This window comes from Anopheles merus, chromosome 3R (genome assembly GCF_017562075.2).
Source record: "Anopheles merus strain MAF chromosome 3R, AmerM5.1, whole genome shotgun sequence".
NCBI classification, from domain to species: Eukaryota; Metazoa; Arthropoda; class Insecta; order Diptera; family Culicidae; genus Anopheles; species Anopheles merus.
In genome coordinates, this window is record NC_054084.1 from 42,932,408 (window position 1) to 42,953,154 (window position 20,747).

At 41.9% G+C, this 20,747-nt stretch overlaps 3 protein-coding genes across 4 annotated transcripts in view; 2 read left to right on the top strand and 1 right to left on the bottom strand.

Moving 5' to 3' along the window:
* Positions 1-157: 157 nt before the first annotated feature.
* LOC121595702 (putative gustatory receptor 2a) lies at positions 158-1,345 on the bottom strand. Its single transcript, XM_041919874.1, has 4 exons — positions 673-1,345; positions 532-608; positions 316-471; positions 158-241 (listed from the first exon to the last, which is right to left on the bottom strand). The coding sequence occupies exons 1-4, from the start codon at positions 1,343-1,345 to the stop codon at positions 158-160; spliced, it is 990 nt and encodes a 329-aa protein (XP_041775808.1).
* Positions 1,346-2,139: 794 nt separating this feature from the next.
* Positions 2,140-3,146, top strand: LOC121597360. Its single transcript, XM_041923072.1, has 3 exons — positions 2,140-2,564; positions 2,674-2,867; positions 2,937-3,146. The coding sequence occupies exons 1-3, from the start codon at positions 2,177-2,179 to the stop codon at positions 2,988-2,990; spliced, it is 636 nt and encodes a 211-aa protein (XP_041779006.1). The 5' UTR covers positions 2,140-2,176; the 3' UTR covers positions 2,991-3,146.
* A 5,375-nt stretch (positions 3,147-8,521) lies between these two features.
* Positions 8,522-20,747, top strand: part of LOC121595235 (mucin-5AC) — a 162,598-nt gene continuing 150,372 nt past the window's right edge. The window contains exons 1-2 of one of the 2 annotated variants that reach the window (XM_041919023.1): positions 8,522-8,656; positions 11,273-11,830. The gene's annotated coding sequence lies outside the window, so the exon portion shown is untranslated. The remainder of the gene's footprint in view (positions 8,657-11,272; positions 11,831-20,747) is intronic. The other variant, XM_041919024.1, reaches the window with a different exon arrangement.

Below are 20,747 nucleotides of genomic sequence, written 5' to 3' on the forward strand. Positions count from 1 at the left end.
GCGAGTTTGCACAGCAAATAAGGTTTCATTAAGACATCTAACTGACAGGTTGGTGATAATATCCACAAAAATGATTCTCTGATAGCGGTGATGGATGTGGCCTAATTTGCCTTAATGGAAACAGCTTGTTTAATAACAATACGTGCTGCGTCCACAGCTATTCATCGTCGATATCTTCCAGTTTAATATCCTTTGAGAACGTTATAAAAATAATCATGTAGGTGGTTATTCCTGTGCCAAACTGGAAAGGAAAAGAAGAACATGGCAGCTTCAGGTGATTACGAGAGAAAACATAGCTTTTGCATGAAATTTTACCATTTTTAACAGTGAATAATTGATCTCAAACAGTCCGTGTGCTGTTAAACGAATCCGTTGCTGTGCAACCTGTAAGCCAAAGCGATAAATGATCTTTCGAAACGTAGAATCGTTTCCCATCGGAATATCCAACAGTGCAGACTGCAATGAGGCGGCCTGTAAACATTGGTAGTTAGATCATTCACGTTTCGTTCGTCAAGGAGGTTATGTACCTACCACGCCAAGGCAAGACTCGGCAGAGCTAAGTAGCAGCACAATGATAGACGTCGATGGTAGCAGCGTAATCACGATTACTACAAACAAATGAAAATTGTTTGAAAAAAAAAACACTAATTGAAATGATTGAAAATGCATTACCTTTGTAATCTGAAACCTCAAACCACTTCATTGACATATAGAACCAGTATAGATCGCACGATAGCTGCACAAAGTTTCCCGTAAAGTTACATATCTGAGACCATCCAAAGTTACGATTGATACAGTCGCTAAGCTCCCACAGCTGGCCGTATACACTCTTCAGGCTCAGCAGACGATCGACAGACTGTGCGTGCATTGCTCGAAACACGGCCGTATCCTGTGGCTGCTCAACGAGATCCGCCATGTACTCACCCGCATCCACCAAATCATAATGTAGCTTCTGCAGGTGTATCTTCAGTGTGTCGATGAAGAACATGTGAAAAAGGTGGCGCATCCGAAGGAAGGCGTGCAAAATCATGATCACTAGCCAGTAAGCCAGATCGGAAGGATCATCCCAAGCAAGGTAGAGTACTTGTGCTTCGAGAAACGTACTAACCGCTAGGTAGCCATAAAACTTCCACAGGTAGTGGCGTGTGAAACGCTCAACGTAGACCTTCCGAGCACTGAGTCGAATGAGTGCGATCTTTTCCCACACAAGCCGATGTGTGTCTCGCTGCAGGACGGTATCTATGAAGATCGCAAACACGGACAACGTTAGCGTTCCATACTTGATAATATCGTTTAGGCTGAGGATCTGCAAGCCAGTGAAAAAGATGTTCACTCGGTTCGACATTATGATGCAGAAGAGAGTTAGGTAGAATGAAACTTGTAATATGGGCTGATGTAATAGCGATCTGATATGGCTAGAAGGTTTCAGCGTGAACGTGCAGCAATCGAACGGGAATGGTATGAAACCGAAGCACTTAAAGATACCGAATGCTACAGAGAGTAGCTGCTGCCCGTTGGGGAGCAATGGTAGCACAAGGTTCATTGTGCACGTACTGGGCGAAGAACGTCCTCGTAAAACAATAAAATGTACGTTGTAAGAGTGCTGACGAGAAATTTGCATGGTTGCGGTAAATTTGTCAACAATGAATATTTAATTTTCCTTAATGCATTGCCCATCAGGATCGTTTCAAGAATGACTTGCGCTAGCCTTGTATTTTAGTACACGATGGAATCCGTGAGGAAACTATTCATCCTGGTTACTTTTGAAGCATTCTCTTGGCTTCTGTTACTGTTTCAATTGTTTGGATTTTTCAACTTTCCGCTTAAACTACACCACGCCGATGGTCTTGCTATTGGAGAGCACCGTTGGTCATCCTCGGTCTGGAGTATCTTGCATCTAGCCAGTGCAGTGATCAGCGGTATACTGGCCAAACGTCACTACAACTACCTCTTCGGTGGTCTGATGCTAACCGACGCAATGAACAACTACTTCAAATACGTCATCGGATTGCTGACGATTTTCGTAACCGTGGCCGACTCCTGGTTTGAGGTTGAAACGCATCGCTCGATTTGGATGCGCTATCGTGCTCTCGCCACCAGAAACGGTACCATTCTTGGGCTGATTGGAAGAGACGAGCTAGCACGTGTGCTGTTACGTTACTTTTTCGCCATTCTGATGATAGTAGTCGTGTGCGCTATGGTCGAGTTTACAATATACAACCAGCTTACGCCCGGTACGCAATGGCATTGGTTTTGGCTGCATAACTTCTACCCGTACACGTTCAGCCACGTTAGGCACGTGTTTCATCTGCTGCACATCAGTCTGATGGCCTCCAATCTGCGCCAGTTACAGCGCAAATTGGTCGCATTGCATCAAACGGGTGAGCGGGAGCGCTTGGAAGAGTACCGCGCACTGTACGGCGAGCTGTGGCAGATAAACGAGGGCATCAACGAGCTGTTTGGGTTTTCGCAAGCGTGCAACATTGCCTCCAGCTTCGCACAGATGGCGTTCGATCTGTACTGGGTGTATGCGATGTGGCAGAAGCAGGAAAGGGGAGTAGAGTGTAAGGAAGGAGACAATTGGCATTTATCTCAATCTCAGTAGCACAACTCTAATACTTTATCCTGCTTTAGTACAAATTCTCTGTTTCGTTCCGACGCCTGTTATCATAGGCTTTTTGATGCACGCGGCCAAAAAACATCAACTTGAAATGGATGCGGTGCAAGGGACGGTGCTTGATATGAACTTCGGGCAAGATTCTGAGATGGTGAAGCTAAGGTTTTACTTTTTGCATCAGTTGCTGCGCAATCGGATTAAGCTGACCGCGAAAGACATATTTGAATATGACTACACGTTGATCCGAACGGTAAGTGTTGGGTCGGGTTCTGGTTGAAATGTTCAACTAAAGCTTAAACAATGTGATCTCTTTTTACAGCTTGTTATTGTGATACTTACGTATGTGATCATATTTATTGAAATAGCAGATTAAAATTTCATGTAGAGGAAGGTAGATAAAGACGACCACATTCTTTTCTAAGGTTCAATATGGGATTGATCTGATTTGGAAAGATGGATTCTATGAAGGGCAAGATGAACATTTATGAAAAAAACGTAAGAAATTAAAGAGGTTTACTAATGTTTATCATTACTTATTGGTTTTCGTTTTCTGGTGGATGGATAAAATAAAATGGTCATATGCGACGACGGTTTGCTCCTTGAATTTAGGAACAATAAGCGCCACTTTCAATAAACCATAGAATGTATTTAGAAAATGGGTTTCGTGAGGGTCGTGGGGGGGACCTCATCAACGTCGTGCAAGTACTGCATGACTTGACGCTACTATTTTTCACCGGTATTCTATTCCTCGTAGATTACAATGCTTTTTCAGTTTTATCAATGATTGAACGTAAAGCAACTAAAAAACAAGTAAAGTAAAGCAGAAGTAAAAAAAAAAACAAAATTTCTGTGTTTATCTTTCCTATCTGCCGAGTTTCTGTATATCTCAATGTTTGGTGTCGAAATGTTTAAGTCCCAGATTACAAGAATTCTTGGTGCTTTTATTGCCGTTAATGTGCTATTTGTGTGATTAATAATCATAGCAACTCTCCACATAGTAAAACATAAAAAATATGAGCAATAAAAATTGTAGAGTTTATGGATCCGTTGTAGTCAAATTATATCCACAAGGATGCGCACGGCTGTAGTAGTGATTTGCTTCATTTTTTTTTAATATGGCAAATATCATGCCAGAGACAATAAATAGTAAGTTAATAATTTCTTTTATTCTGTATTTATTTTTAACGGTACCGTTCGATTAAAGAGACAAGCACTGATTAGGGAGCAATTAAACTTTTTTGCAGCTTGGTTATTATAAACAGAATGGTTTGGTTGATATTTATCGGTAGGTTTTAAATTACAAAATGTAATTTGATTTGTAATTGATTTCGTATTTGTATAGTCTGCATTTATTACGCTCTTTGACGATTATCTGTAACCTTCCTTTTATTAATCTTTCATGCGACATCTTTCAACAGTTTTACAAACTGCTGCAAGCTATGTGTACGTCTAACAGTTCGAAAATATTCAATAAAATAATTAACACATGTCAAAGCACCAAGCAAATGCTACAAAATTAAGCTATTGTTGTAATTCAACACAATCAACGAACCGACTTTCAATCGATTTTCAGTTTATTCAAACTTTCTTTCCCGTTAACGATCCATCAACCAGTAGCAACAGTTGTGCAGCTCCGTCCAATTAGTTTTGGCTCATTTTAAATTCCCCATTTAAAGGTGTGCTTCCAGATGACAAACCTAATCCAGCAACACATTTGCCCCATTAAGCCACATTTGTTCGAACGATTGTATACAAAACGAGAGAAAACGTCGAAAACAGTACACAATGGTAAAATTTGGCATACACTTCCTCTATGTGCATTAAGAAAAAAAGGAGCCCTCTTTACAAATAGCTGCAGATGCGTTAACTAATCACAAATTCGACAGAAGATGGTACGCCGCATGAGCCAGGTTCCCTGTGTGTCTCATTTCTTGCTGGGAGCTTTGCTTCCGGTCCGGGTGCCTAACTGCAGTAAACCACCGCACCACCGGTGTGGGTCGTAAAATCAAATCAAGCACCCGGTTGGCTCACCACGTGAAAGTGAAATTATTCAACAACGAGTCTTCCAAGTGGTGGTTGTTATTGTTGTTTTTTTTTTCAATCGTGAACGGGCTTTTAATTTGGAAAATTAACTCACTGTCCGATTCGTGTTAGAAAATTAAGAGAAAAAGTCGTCAATAAAGATTTGCCTCCTCCTCCTCCTCCTCATCTTTAGCAAGTGTTCATCCTCATTTTCAAACGCTCTCAGCATCCGAAAAAAATCAAATCCGAAAAAAAGAAAACAAATAGAAAAAAATGGTTATACTTCAATAAAAGAGTGAAAATCGGACGGTGATTTACTTCAATTGGGCTGCTCTTGAATGTAGGCTGTGAACTTGAACGCTTCTGTCTGAAGCGATCAACGGTAAAAACTGGCAAGCGTTCGAAAAGTGCATCAACCAATGCACAGGCGTATGCATCTTGGGTAGCGATTATTAAAGATGAAGACGAAACAACAATTAAATGGGGAGTCCAATCCGATTAAAATGCAACCACAATTGAGCGCTCCCAACGCGATGACACCGGAGCTGACAGAAACCACATTTCCACAATTTTCCACAGTGCATCCGAGTGGCCCGAGTAGCCGAGATACACAACTGCAGACATGGCATAACACGAGTTCATGTTGCTGGAATCGTTAATTGCTTCACTGCTGGTGAGCATATTTTATGATGAAACGAAACATGCCAACTCTCCCCTTGTCGCACAATCCTCATCCCCTTCTGGTTGCATCGGCATTGCAGCCATCATGGGGGTTTGCAGCGCTGCAGACGTGCCGCTAAAATTGGGATGCAGTTTCATGGAGTCGTTTGTCCCGCGTAACAAACACACGCACACATACACACACACAGCCATACAAACACACTCACACTCCTATGAGCCTTACTTGTACGGCCTAATGAGTTGAGAACCAATTTGTAAGCGGCTTGTGCTCGAACTTGGCCAACGAGCGTGGAAAACTTCGGTGCCGTCACCATGCTCTACTCTCGCCATGCTTTTGTGTAACAGAAGAGACATATCTTAACCCCATACCAGCTCACCATTTCACCCTTTCCATCACATATGTAGAAGACAAAACATTGCCACTCGACGGGGAAAAGCGGAAAATGGGTGGCTTTCGACGTCGCCGCGCCCTACACTACCCTTCCTTCCCGATTCTAGCGGCATGCGAGTACGCCACTCGAGACACGGCGGAGTAGCTCGCGCATTTCGCAATGATACATGCTTGCCTCCACCGGCTGGTGTGTTCCTACCGGCGAGTTCGTCGCACAGCGAAAAGAAGACCACGCCAGAAGCACAAGAGCAGCCGCTTATCACACGAACGCATCGGTCGATGTCATCTTGACAGCCGGAAAACTGCAGTCAGTGCACGGTGACTGCCGTGCTCTTTTCAGTGTTTCCCGCCCGATCTCCTTACCGGCCGGTTTGATAAGTAAATCAGTATTGGTTCTTCGGTGGTGTCAATCAATTGACGGTCCGGAAAAGACCGTGAAGACCCGGAAACAACCCCTTGACAGCAGAGAGCAGAGACAGCAGAAACAGAACGACTTAATGATTGAACGGATTGCTCGTGCACAAAAGATGTCTTCAGAGCACCTTGTTGTGTTTATAACTGATATTTCTACTTGCAAGTGTGTTTAGAAGGTTAGCTGCTCAACTAATACATGTTTCAAAAACATTTTTTATAGCGACCATGGGTTGTTTCATCTCTTTAATGAAATATTTCACCCTATCTGGTCTTACCATTACGTACCGACCCTTACAATCGCTGAAAATATTTTTGCGTTGCAACAAAACGTGCAATTATTGTTAATAGAAACATTTCATCTACAATTACAGGCAACATTCAACACACCGGCATTATGATCGAGTTGCGATCGCGTGACCTGATCCCTTGGCGTCCCATTTCACACCCACCTTATGCGTGACAGGCAACATTATAACATGATGCGTAGCACGCGTTGTAATAGACACGCTCTCGCAATGAATAACGGCAAATCAAATCTGTCTACCACTATTGTTGCCTGTTTTTATTGTTATTTTGGGTACAGTCGTTTGGAAAAGTTATAATTAGTACATAAACATAATCATAACAAAAATTGTTCATTGAAACATTAGAGGATCGACACAAAAAATGTCAATGGAGTTGTATTATTTCGTGAGAAGAGTTTAAAATAAATATCTTTGCAACAAAAGGTTTTTTATATAATTGACTGTATCAATGCAAACTCTTTTCTTTATTCAGCATTTTATTTTTCAACAGGTTTATTTTAAAGTGTTATTTTACATGTTCGTGAATTTCTCACTGATACGGAAGCTGCTTTTCTGTGGACGGAAAACGTTTCTTTATCGGTACATTAGCCCCGTTGACTAATCTACATAGAATCTGCGAGAGCGCTGATAGATGTTAGGTCAGCTGTAACTTAACTGCGAGGTAGTCAGAATTTGTAAATGTTCCTGAGCAGAGCAGATATCTTCTTGGTTTTCTCTCCTGACTGTGTTTATACCTCTCTCGATATCCAAAACCATGGAAAAATAAAGGGTTTGATGAGTAAAATTTGAATAAGATGTTCGTCCTTTCATACAAGTAGCGACATTCCTATGGTCATGACAGGATTCTGGATAAGCCCGCTCGGTTGACCAACTTGAGTTCTTTGCCATAAATATCTTGGATTGTATTATCTGACCTGAAATTATCATCTTATATTCAATCAATAAACAAATCAATGTTTAAAAATATCTTATACTTAATTTCATTATAGAAACACTTTGTAACTGCATTATTTTCCTCAGAAATCGGGTCTGGATTTAGCAAATCAAACTGTATGCTGCAAGGTGATTTTCAAAAAGTATGATAAATAACATGATAATTTTTAAACAAATATAGAATTAGTTGAAAAAAAATGAGGACATAACAAAAACATTTAAAAATTCAACAAAGGAATATGAAAGGTAAAAGTATTATTGAAATATTTGTCAATATTAGTTAATGTCATTCTGGATATCTACGAAGGTGGATACAAAAGTGTTTTAACTACTACAACTTATCAGCCTACTGCCACGATATTTCATATTTATTTACTTCTCCTTATTTGTGGTTTAAAAAAAATAGATAAAAATGTTAGAAGTTTCATGTAACAGGAAAACATCAAATAACTTGACAGCTCATGAGTCAAATCAACATAAATTTGCAACAATTTTAAAAAGCAAAATAAATTGAATTATTGTTGAATGTTTGAAATAACTAAAATGACAGAAATAATTAAATCTTCTATACGATTTGTATTAACTATGTAATTTAGTCCATAAGATTCTTCTTATTCTTCTTCTTCTTCTTCTTCTTCTTCTTTGGCACAACAACCGCTGTCGGTCAAAGCCTGCCTGTACCCACTGGTAAAGTGAGCTTGACTTTCAGTGACTTATTGTTACCATAAAAGTATAGTCAGTCCTACGTACGGGGGCACGGTCTATACGGGACTTGAACCCATGACGGGCATGTTGTTACGTCATACGTCGTAGTCCATAAGATTACTAAATTTAATTAAAAATAACCATTTATCAACAATATTCTGGCTGAAAAACGTGACATTAAATATACGTAAAATTCTGAGATACGCGAATGTCTCCGGAACGCATGATACTGAGGAAAGACTGTATGCGATACTAAATGTGAGTGTTAGTAAACGCATCCTACACATTCACTTCACTAGTTCTAGCAACTAACCCTGTAATTTCTCCAGAAATTGGTATTGAGAGAGAAGTCCACCAATTGGCGAGAGCCAGCCAAAAAGAGAGCGCCTCTCTCGAGCGTAGTTAAAAATAGTTGCATCTCGAACTGCCTCACAGCAGAGACAGCAGCTGACTTGCCGCTGCTCTCAGTTTGAACAGTGAGCTCGGTCGTGAAGGTGGTGCACGTGTGTCCGTCTATCAGAGTGCTATTATTGCGGCCGTACTGCATCTGCCAACTGTGCTTCGGTTCTATTGTGCCCGGTTTATAGAGTGGGTATAGCGAGGGAAGAAGTGTTTTACGCGTCTTAAAACAATACACCAAAACGATTCCCTTGCTTCGGCATTGTCGGTGCGGTACACTAAACGTTCTTGGCGTGAGCACAAACAAATGGTGTGCGTTGTTGGAGTGAGTCGCTGCACGACCGGAACCAGATTGGGTGTTTTGGGGTGTGGAAGCTGCTGTTGCCGTCTTGTGCAGTGTGTTTGAAATTGGAAGATGTATTCTATGCGCAAAAACGACACCGTATAGTTGTGAATGTGGTTTGTGTAGAAGGCACGTTACTTCAAACGCAATGATTTTGTATGGAATGTCTTCCCCGCAAAACAACAAATACAAGTGCCGATGTAACGATCGGTAGCAATCACACCTTACCGAATAGCGGTGTGTATTTGTGCGGCTTCTGTATACGGCTGTTCTCGCAATTTGTGTTCTCCTGTGCCCAAACTCGAGTGCGTTTCTTCCGTACACTTTTCTTCATCGTAGTTAGCACTGTGTTTGTTTGACAGATGTGTCAAAATTAGTATTTTTCAAAATACACACACACACACACGCGCACGCACACGCGTTCCCATCTTCTCCATGTGTGCTGTGCTCCAGTTAGCAACGCAAAAAAACCGTCATCAAACTCACCGGTGACCCTGAGCACACGGAAGCTGCTACCGTGGTGACAGAGAGAGAAAAAGAGAGAGAGAGCGAGAGAGAGAGAGAGCGCGCGGAAAGTGTGCAGTGTACGCTACCGTGTGGGGGCTCTGTCTGCCTGTGTGCGTGCGTGCTTGTGTTGTTGATCTTCGTGCGAACGCTTCCCTCCGTACTACTATTTTGTGCAAAATTCTCTCAATGATATGAAGGAAGATTATTTTTGTTTGGTATGACTCTCCTCCGGACAGAGATTCTTGCTGCGTTAACGCGCTCTTATCAGATGCTAATATTTCTTTCAAATTTAGAGCCCAAAATCAGTACCGTGTGCTGCTGAGTTTGAATTAAGCGCATTTCAAAGTATTTATTGGACTGCTCTCGACACATCGCACAGGAATTCCAGCAATTCTTCCCCTTGCATAGAAGTTTGAATGTCCCTTCCAACTTGAAACCGTCTTCCTTTATTTCCAGAAAATATCACTACGCAAGCAAAGGGCGTATCAGCATTTCCTCTTTAAGAGCCACAGGGCCCTGTTTCCTGTCCCTTTTTTAGCTAAAATCCCCGCCAACTTCCTGCGTCACCAATGGACGCTTCCTGTCGCGGCACTCTCGTTCTGCGTTCTCCAATCCCTGCGTGGCCTCCTCAGTGGCTTCCCCCAAAAAAGGGAAGACCGAATCCACTAAGGGTGATTTCGGCTTCTGCTGCTGGGGTGGACCAACGGCAACAACAACAAGACACGCACACAGATCGCATTTTCCTCTCCCGTGCTCTCGCCCAGGGTACGCAGCAGCACGTACGCGCGTTACGCCAGTCGAAAGAGCGGAGGACGCCGTGCGCATGTGACGTTCCGGGCCGGGAAGAACCGCCTGGCGGCTCTGTTTTTCATTGATTTCATTGAATTTTTGTCACCTCCTGCCGGGTGCGGATGCTGCTCGCAAACGTTGCAGTGTTGGTGGCGGTCATACACACACCAAGTGCGTTAGTATGGCATTGTGTGGGGCAAAGTGGGCATGTTGGAAGTGTAGCTGCCAGCACAAGGACCCTTTTTCTTTTGTTTTTGGGGACGAAATATTGCAATGATGTGCTCTCGAGGACTTTCGGGAGAGCGGAACACGGCACCATCGCCTCACCCATATTATCTTGCACTGCTGAGTGGTGTGCTTCGTGAGAGATTGCCTTCTGCTCGAATAATGGTTCCATTCTCACACGACACTGAAGGACGTTTTGGGCGGCATGGGTTAGTGCGTGGATGCGGAATTTCGGCACAAAGCTTTACGCAATGCCATTCATGCGTAATTCAGCCCGCTCTGGCTTTGCTGCTTATCATGCTCATTCTAATACATCTTTTTTCTATGCAAATCTCTCATCCGCTCATCACGCTGGGGTGCGATACTGCGGCAGGAATCAGCTGACGTGTTCTCGCTTACACAAGCCTCTGTCAAAGCGTTTTGCAAACCAGCTTGCAGTTTTGTTTACGCCAAATTGCAATTCTGCCGTGCACCTTAAATAAACCGGTTTCTTGGGAGTGTTGTGTGTTTTTTATTTGTGCCTCTCGAATGTGGTTCCAATCCAACGGCGGCTCAGCTGATGATTTCATAAAGCTTTCTCGAACGGTTGAACAAGTCAACTCTGGAAGGGCAGTGAAGTTGACGACCAACACAAATCAAATCTCCCGTAATGTAAACAAGTCGACCAACAAACACACGCAACGAAAGCAAGGGCAGAAGAAGCAATCACGCGTTTAACGAAGCGCAGCGTGAACAAATAATTAAAAGTGTCACCCCAAACCCGACGCTACCCGCTCACATCCATTTCCGTTTTGAAGGCTCTCCCTTCCGCGGTACTATGTGCCGTTGGTGGGGTTTTTGTCCCCCTCCCGTGACACATTTCTTGCAGTTCCGTTTGATCCACGTTTGATCGAGCTCGAGTTTGAATAGTTTTTGTTTTACCTTCTCTTCTCCGCAAACAGCAGTTAAAAGTGTAAGTGTGTCACGTTAAGGTGCAATAACAGTAGCAGCATCAGCAGCAGCAGAAACCCAACTAAAAAAACACACACAATTGTTTGTGTATAGTGTGCAATCTACTGCAAAAGTAGTAGCGAATGCAAAGCCTAACTGTGTGCGAGTGAGTTTTGTGTGTATGATAGAAGAATTTCAGCTAAAAGTGTTGATCGAAGCTCAGAGGGTTAGATCTGTGTGCATCCGATCTATGTAAATTTATGTAATTGGTATTTATAGTGGTAAAATTAAATTAAAAATAAAAAGTGTGTTTGCGCCAGTGTTTCAAGTGTGTGTTAGAAAGAGGGTAAATTCTCTAACCAGCTGTCGATGCATTTCGCTATTGGTGTGAAATATTCTATTGTTTGAGTGTATAATTGAAAACGTGTGGTGAGTGTGTGTGTACGGAATGTTTGGAAAGTGTGTGAAACTAAGTTCGTATATTGTAAATAAAATCAAGCACTAGAAACACCTTTGTCAGAATAAAACGACAGCTGAGACGGGCGAATAAAACAACAGTTTATAATCAGGTAGGTAAAATTTGAATGCTCTCGTCACAAAACAAGCATAAGTTTTAATATACTTTAAGTTTAAGTTTAAATAAAATCCCATTTAAATGGATAGAATGATTTCATTCATAAATATGCATTATATATTTTTTGTTTTACTTTCATGGAATTATTTGGAAATTTCCACATTATAACATTCAAATGCAAATTTCAGTTGCCATTTAGCTGTCTTTTGCACGTATTTTTTTTGTGAAAACCTCTTAACATTAGACATTAGAAAACCTCTTAACATTAAAATGGTTATCGATGTCGTAGTATGGTTTCTGATAACCTCCTAACTTGAGTTCCCTTCAATGTTTTGAAGTAAACGCGAATCAGAAGCAAAAGTATGGAACATCATTTAAAAACATATTTTCTCCTTCAATGTTTTGAAATGTTTTCCGCAATAAAATACATTATTTTATATCATTCTTTATGATTCTAATCTTTGAGCTGCTCGGATCTTAATTATGATGTGTTTTTTATTGTACGTTATCTAGTGTAATGATTTGAGCAAAAACCACGTTCCTAAATTTGGTATACAAAAGAGCATTTGTTATTAATATTTTGTGAAATACGATTTATTTATTTTTAATATCTCACGTTCACCTCCTCTCATGCACTGAACCTTTAATTCAGGTGCTTTTGACCAATTGTTTCAACTTAATCAAAGTTGACTTACTATTGCTTTATTTTGATACCCCGTTGAAAACTATTATTTTAGATGTCCTAGTTTATTGATTGAAAAACTAGGCTCAATACAGCAAACAATTAGTACTCGTGTAAGGTTGTGCTATGTTTTTTTTAATACTTATTTTTTATAGCCCACAATTAAACAATTCGAAAATCAATCCTTTAATTTCCTAGCACAATCTTCAGGCCAATCAAACTATTAAAACCACAACTGTTCGTTTAGATCAGCAAAGCACTGCCATAATCAACTACACAAAACCTTGAATATCGTTAATCCATTCCACCAAAAGGCTTGCAATTTTCTTTATTGCAATCGCCGAAACTTCAAACACTGTTTGCAACATAAATATTCATTTCAACGATAATTGCCCCCGCTAACACAACGCCTGGTGGTATCGCCTGTCGATTTTGGCTCCGAACACAATCTGAGAAGCCAATCACCCAGTCGTTGTGTTGTCTACAAATTGCACCGAGATTTGAGGATGATAGGCAGGCAGAGCGAGCTTTCTCTACCGGGCTATCAAACGGCAGCGACAGTGGGGCATTAAAATAAACATAAAAATTGAAGCTAATTTAAAGCGTCACGATATCGCTATCTCGTGTGTATTGCATTGGTTTTTGCGCGCCAAACCCATGCGCGTTCAGCTCGAGCTTCAGTGGCCAGAGGCGTAACCTCAAATTGGCCCATGGAGGCCCCATGGATATTTTGTTTTTTTTTTTTGCAAGCTTCCCATCTAACCACGGAACAGTAAGAAAGAGCCAAAACGTTAAAAATCTGGAACACAGAAACGAACGACTATGAACGATCGCTTAATCGCAAGCGTTTCAATATTTTCTCTCGCTAGCAACGAGGCGACCACCGCGACTCGTCCCATTCCCCTAACCCGGCAGCACACTCACTCCCTTCACTGTGCACACTGGTTCTTTATGCGAGTATCTATCTTTTCGCCGGATAGTTCAATCACGCTGGCGTTCGATTGACCTGAATCTAATCCTCCGCTCAAACAGCAAGGGAAAAGGAGGTGATTTTACTTTTCTATCGTAAAAAAACAACAAGCAAACCCTTTCCCTATCGGCTTTTCTGCAGTTGCTTTTGGTTTGGGGTGGTTTCCTCGTTTCCCTCTGGCGTCTGACGTCTTTCATTCGAACTGTGCCATTCGATTTAGCGCTCATACACACACACACACACACAAAGTCCAATTTCAGTCCAGTTTAGTGTAGAGTTGATCGGAAAGTGTGTAATGGTAACGTTAGGATAAGCGGGGAACGGTGGGTACTTATCAAACGGCGACATTAACCGCAACGAAAACCGCCGCTGCTAAGGGCAGCTCGGGGTGAAAAAAAAGAGGTGCACCAATGATTGAAAGTAAGGCAAGACGCTCACGCGCCTGGACAAGTATTTTTTTTTTTGGTGTGTGAATAGATACCGTCGCAAAGCGGTCGAGATTTGCAGCTGCAGTTGGGCTGTGTAGGAGGTGGCGTTGAGGACGCGTGGGTTCTGCGCCCGTACACTGGTGCGGCTACTTTGGAAAGGTCTGCGAGTGGTGCGTTTTAGTGTGCTGTACAAGCATTAGTTAGCGATTTCTTTTCGGGCCTGGGTGGACACCGTGAAATAAAAACGGTCCAATAATAGTTGAACGCCCTGTTACTCGGAAGGGAGTGGTGTCATTTTATATTAAAAATTAAAGTTCGAACAGTTTCCATAAAAATGTAAACTTTAATCGGCATTTACACAATATTACTTCTAAGCTTTGAATGTTTAAGAAAGGTCAAAAGCTGCTTATTCTTCTTTAGCAATCCTAAATATGGGATCAGCTCTTTTTTAAGCAAATACATATAAATCTCCCACTTTCGGAGGCGCTAATGAGTCACGAGCGCTGCCTCACCTCAAACGGAGCCCATGTGGGCGAACTCTTAAGCTACGCCGAAAAATGCTCAGTTACTCAACACAGAAGTTAGTCACTTGACGGTGCCTTCCCCGGCAAGTGTTTCCCAAGCATCGCAAGTACATGAAAAATGCTTCTTAAAAAAATCTACCACAACTTTAGGATACCTACACGCGAGAACGCACATATTAGTGTGACATCATCCCCTCTGAGTTGTCGGTGATTTTTATCGAAACAGCCCGAAGCGGACGTGAAAGCAAAAACGAACTAACAAACAAAACCCGCGGAAGTGAGCGCGCGTTAGCACCGTTAGCCGGCAGCCGTCGGTTTGTTTTGAACCGCCGCGTAGTGATGAGTTGGCTTTCAGTAACAATAACATTGAATGATTCCATAATTATTATGATTTTATCAACAGCCTTTTGTAACGCGGTGCTGTAATGTGAGCGGTAATGTGTTAAATATTTATGTAAAAGATGTAACTGTAACTATTGTAGGATGATTATTTTATGTTTTTGAATCATTTTGTTTCGTTCAGATACACATACGTATCTTGAGGCTTGGGTTGAGGTACGTATTGGAACGAACATGAATCAATTTCATAGATTTTTCGTTCAGGTATATTCAAACGCAGTGCATTATCTTTATTGTCAACTATAATTCTTCGGTTAGAATTGTACAGAATTTTTCTTTTCATTCCTTCCAGCTTTTATATATCGCATCAACAAAGCAACTGAGCGTTCGATGCCAAACTATTTACTGTTTAATGCTTTTTAATGCTCTTTTAGTAAAAGTATCTGCAAAGATTCATTTCTCGCAAAACAACAAGCTCAAACAAGCCTAACAACCTAAGTCCGAACAAGCTCTAAAGCCTAACATTATTACTTAACAGTTTACCGGCATCTTTTATGTACCTATCTTTACGGACACCAGTCAATTTGACGGATAGATAAAAATACGTATTTAGATTGGTTAAAATCATGTAAAACCCTTTTTTATTTAAATTATGAACAATTTAACTTAAACAGTACGGCTAAAGCCGTTCTTTCTGAATAAAAAATGAATCATTTATCTTGTTTTTGTTTCCATAAAAAAAATGTCTGCAAAATGCAAATTTACTGAAACAGTCGATATTGTTTTACCGAACACATGAACCGATAGCTTTTCAATGCCACATTTTGACCGATGTCCGCGGGAGTTTCGAAAAACACGATCTGAAAGTTGATCAGCAATTCCGTTTGAGACCACTTTATTGAAATCATCTATCAAGATTTTTTATGATAATAAGTGACTTCTACATTTATCTTTGTTGAAAAATGTCACAGTTTAACTAAATAAACTAAATGTGATCAACCCCCCGGCAATTTGACGGGTTCCGTAGAGATAGGTATACCACATATGTATCTGAAAATCTATGAAAGTTATGAAAATAAAACTTATGCTACAAACTCATAGTATGTTATGATAAATTTACGAAAAGTAAAAATCAAGATTAAACAAAAGGTATTTTAATTCTTGATATAACTGCTTTTACTTTATTACGAAAGTGTTATTAGTCGTGCTAACAGATGCGTAGGCTCAATATTAAAACAAATTCGTGAATGTGTTGTGCACTCATCACTCCAATCCGTTTCCAGTTATTCTTAGTCCGATTCTGACTCTGAATCCGATTTTGCCAGTCGTCCGAAGTCGTCCGGCTGGAGTCGCAGTCGTACGGAGTCGGAGTCGTAAGGTGTCGGAGTCGTCTGGAGACGGTGTCGTATAATTAGGGCTCTATGATAATTAGGCTTTCTATGATTAGGGTTTCTACCATCGGCTCTAGTCGTATCCGACTCTGGTCGACCCCGGTGGACTTTGATTCTGGATGACTCCGACTCCGGACGATTCTGATTCCGGGCGTCTCCGAAGCGCTTCCGATTCCGGACGACTCCGACTCTCGACGACTCTGGACGGTTCTGGCCAGTACCGGATAACACTTGTCGGACCTATCTTCCGGAGTCGGTTCCTTAATTTTAGCCATCAGTAGTCCATACACCTCTGAGTGGATAAACGGAATTGAAGCAATCAAACGAAAATTCACTTGTTTCGCTTGCGTTTAGCTAGGCTGAATTAACGAATTTGAGTTACCTTCTTATAGTGAGTGCTGTAAACTATTAGGACTTCAGAGTCCGGGATTTCAGCGACATAAAAATCAGGCCACGTTCATTGCTGGATTACTATAAAGAACTATCGACGACTCTTATCTGTTAGGGGAAGCTTGGATTTACTATACCCAGACTCACCCCATCAATAAATCCTGCACGTTACACGTTCACGTACAAATCACGGTCGTAACGCTCCTCTTAAGCTGCTGTTAACCATGATTGGCAGTTTCAATGAACATTTGTCTCAATTCGAGTTCAATATGTCTTTATCTTCATTCAAAAATGTGTTATGCTTGTTGTTCCCATAAGTTGTTGCGTAACCGTGTCTTTGTTATTTTAACGTGCATCATTTTCTGTTGTATGTTGTAGCTCTTGAAACCGTTTACTACGTCCGATTGATTAAACAATAATAATAAAATCCATTTCATTCAACGAAGTCAGTATATCCCCATTTGTCATCTAATCTAATGACTAATCACAAATCCATGATAGAATAAACGTGTTGTTCACAAAGTTCAATTGCATAAGGCAATAATCGGCAATCTTGATGGATCAAAAAACCAAATTCTGTAAAAATACTCGTTGTTTTCTTCTTTTTAAAACTCTGACAGCCTGTCCATTTTGTATGACAAATGAAGCCCTAAATATGTATCGTTATTGAAATAAATGGAAACACAAAATGCTCGTTCGATTGTTAATTTCTCTCGTTTGAAGAAATTTGGTGCAATTCCGTTTTTTTCTGCAAGTGACATTGAAACACCTTTATTTCCATTCCTTCATTAACGACGCCCCTGTGCGCACGGTGGTTGCACGGTTAGGTGATATCGCATCGCACGAAAAACAGCACTCGAAGGGCACCGGGCTGGAAATACGTGCATTTGCCATTTGTACTGTGAAACCCACTGCTTGCAGTGAGTTTCCCATCGAAACACACCGTGCATCATCATCGTCATCGCCGTCGACATCGTCGTCGTCCGTAGTCGAAGGGCAATCGTGGGCAAACGTTCAAACGAAACGTGCGCGTGGGCGAGAATGCCTCACAACATAAATTTCGTAGCAGCTTGTTTCGTGTGTGTGTGTGTATTATTTGTCCGGACAGTTTTGTGAAACTATGAGAAAGAGAGAAAGAGAGAGAGAGAGAGAGAGAGAGAGAGAGAGAGAGAGAGAGAGAGAGAGAGAAGTGGCCCTTGGGCAAGCCTCTTCTTCCCACCACAAACCACCACACTCTAAATAGCGCGACATTTAACGCATCGTGTTTCATCGTTCGGCATCATTATCCTCCAACTCACCTCCCATCGCCGTCGTCTTCTTCGATTGAATCGAAACTTTTCAGACTCCTCCAAGAGAAAAAAATGCAGCTCGAGTGATGGTGAGCGTTGGTCCCCTTCGGTCATCTTCTCGCTTGGCCGTCGTCAGCTGTTACCACCTACGTGCTGCTGTGTCAGTGTTTGGGAGGGGGATCCTATTTTATGTGCACCCTTATGTCTTGCGCTGCATCTCGGGTGCATTATGAGTGAAACGTGTGCTGTGTCGAGTCGAGCGATGCAGTTCGTGTGTGTGTGTGTGTGTGTGTGTGTGTGTGTGTGGTTTGCCTTTGATCCGGCACGATCAGGGGACAAATCGTCTTCTTTTCCGCTGTCGCTACCCCAATCCCGTTTCCCCCGTTGGCACGCGACCTCTGTAACGCCGGGAGCGTAAAATTTGTCACAACACACAATTCCACCCATCCCCTTAGTGCCACACTACGGTGTCTAGGTGTCAGTGTGTGTGTGTGTGTGTGTGTGTGTGTGTGTGTGTGTGTGTGTGTGTGTGTGTGTGTGTGTGTGTGTGTGTGTGTGTGTGTGTGTGTGTGTGTGTGTGACGCAAAGTTAATAGCTTCTCGAGCGAGCGAGTGAAGGGACAGTGAAATGCATTCAAACCTATCGTTTCCCATCGTTCCCGAACGAGCCGAAAAACAAATTGACTTCTACGCTATTTGCACTTGGTCATGGGAAAGGGTCACACAACATAGCGAGGGTGTCATCTGCTTTCTCATCGCTCAGCTGCGATCAAAATCATCGTGCCGGCTGCAATCGCAGCGGAAAAGCGAAACACATAAATCGGCTAGATTAGGAGGGGGCTGGGACGTTGGAAAAGAGCTATCAAGCAAGCGTGGCTCATCGGAACAATTACATGCGCTGCGCGGCAAAATGTAATCGGACGAAGGAGGCAACCATCCAACAACAAAGGGCGCTACAGAAACGGAGTTTCGTAACGTAAAATCGTGCCCATATTGTGTCGGCACGAAGCTTGGAAAAGCGGTTCCACCTGGTGCACCAAACCTCCAAACCGCCCTGGTTTATCCATTTTGGGGCGCTTTATTTCTTCGTCATATCTCAGTGTCAGTGGGAGTTTATTGTGGAACGCATGCGAAGGGAGATACTAGAATGGGATAAGACGCTAGACGCGAACGCAAAGCGTTGAATTTGATGAAAGATGAAACCGAAAATACCAAAATGGATGGACATATTTTTCGAGTTCTCCTGCAGCGTGTGTCGTGACCCCTTGCTGTGTGTTCTTTTACCGTGGTGAATGATCGTAAAAGCGATCGAATGGCGGAAACACCCAGAAATAGATTGATTGTATCGGTTTTATTTTCAAGTTGCCTATGCCACTGTGCCAGCGCCAAATTTATGATCAGCTTCTTAAAGTCGTATTTTTAATTTAATTCTACCACTCGTTGGTGAATGATACCACCATCTGAATGATTGGGATAGTATTAGACGGTGGAAAAAACACTTTTTTGTTCGTGAAATGATTATCCTAACAGAAAGATACGACTGCAAGGAGGGCGATTTATAGGGACACCTTCAACAGTTGAAATTGTTAAACTATTAAGGATTTAACTTTCACGTTACGAATCTTTCGTGCGCTGTGTTCTATATTACAGGGGATTTGGTAGTCATTGTGAAGTGTGAGTCTATAGTTTTGTGTGTATGTGTTAAATGGTTTTCTTGTTTAGCTCAAAGTCTTTACTAATTTATTACAGCCTCTTCTTTGCTCGGCAGAAAGCATGTAAATTGGTTTAACCTCATAAAATAAAACACATAACACAGCGAAGTGAGTGCCAAATGCAATCTGTAAATGACATATAAAATAAATAATATAGTTTAGTACACCTCGCTCCAAACGTGCTCTCGTCTACTTGCCAGCAGTTCTAGTGAATGTAAATTTTCTCTCCCACAGTCACAATAATAAATGACAGCTGTTTGATACCTTTCGCTAGCCAGCAGGCTCAAGTACGGATTGTGCAACATGTTTTTGCTTTACGACTTTGCCCGCTCCGTTGACACATTGCAATCAGAGAAAAGTCAGACCATTCAGCCGGGTAAGGCAGGACAAAATGTGTCGCATGAATAAAAAAGCAGACGCATAAACGTGAATGCAAAATAAAAACCACCGTTTATTGCATAATGTGTTCAATCATTACCGACCAATGTGTAATAGCGCATTAATGCGATTCATTACGCTCGCTGCCAATTAAAATGTAATGCACCATGCATGCGCGCGACTTGGCGGGATTTTTTCGTTTCGGTTTTTTATCTGTGCAAACCAAACAAAAAGGCGGTAAAAAGGGTGCTGAAGTTATTTCTCTCCCTCGTTTTTGCAACTGTAAAAATGCACCCTCGCTTACCCGCGAGGAAAGCCATGCCACGTGCCAATCACAAATTGTGGTGGCGCGTTGTTTGAGGAAAAGATTGAACCCCACCATAAAATGTGCAGTTTCCTCATTGTTTACACCTTGTGGTGGATGGACGACGAGAAAAGAAAAAAAGACGAGAAAATCGCTTCCCATTTAAACCAACATTTTATTTTATTTTTCGATTCGATCTTTCCGGAAGCGGAAGTGGTGCCGGCGAAAGATGTTTCCATGGTAAACAGAACTCTAAGCCATCTGTCCTCGTGCAAACTGTTGGGTGTAACACGCGATAAAAGGGTGAAGAGATCTTAATCCACCGCAAACACGTGCAACGCCGCTTCAATCTCATCACAACAATCCGAACACAGGCGGAGCAGTGCGAGGAACCGAGCGGAGGGTGCACAAGGAAAAGTGTCCTTAAACTGTGTGCTTTTAGCGAAATGTTCCTCCATCATGCACGGTTAGCTGCACGAATTTGGAAAATCGAGAATTCAACATGA

Coding starts and splice junctions, on each gene's coding strand:
- LOC121595702 (XM_041919874.1), bottom strand. CDS start 1,345: ATGTCGAACCGAGTGAACATCTTTTTCACTGGCTTGCAGATCCTCAGC. Junction 609..672: donor TGAGGTTTCAGATTACAAAG/GTAATGCATTTT, acceptor ATTTGTTTGTAG/TAATCGTGATTACGCTGCTA. Junction 472..531: donor CCGAGTCTTGCCTTGGCGTG/GTAGGTACATAA, acceptor CAATGTTTACAG/GCCGCCTCATTGCAGTCTGC.
- LOC121597360 (XM_041923072.1), top strand. CDS start 2,177: ATGATAGTAGTCGTGTGCGCTATGGTCGAGTTTACAATATACAACCAG. Junction 2,565..2,673: donor GCAGGAAAGGGGAGTAGAGT/GTAAGGAAGGAG, acceptor CTGTTATCATAG/GCTTTTTGATGCACGCGGCC. Junction 2,868..2,936: donor ACTACACGTTGATCCGAACG/GTAAGTGTTGGG, acceptor CTCTTTTTACAG/CTTGTTATTGTGATACTTAC.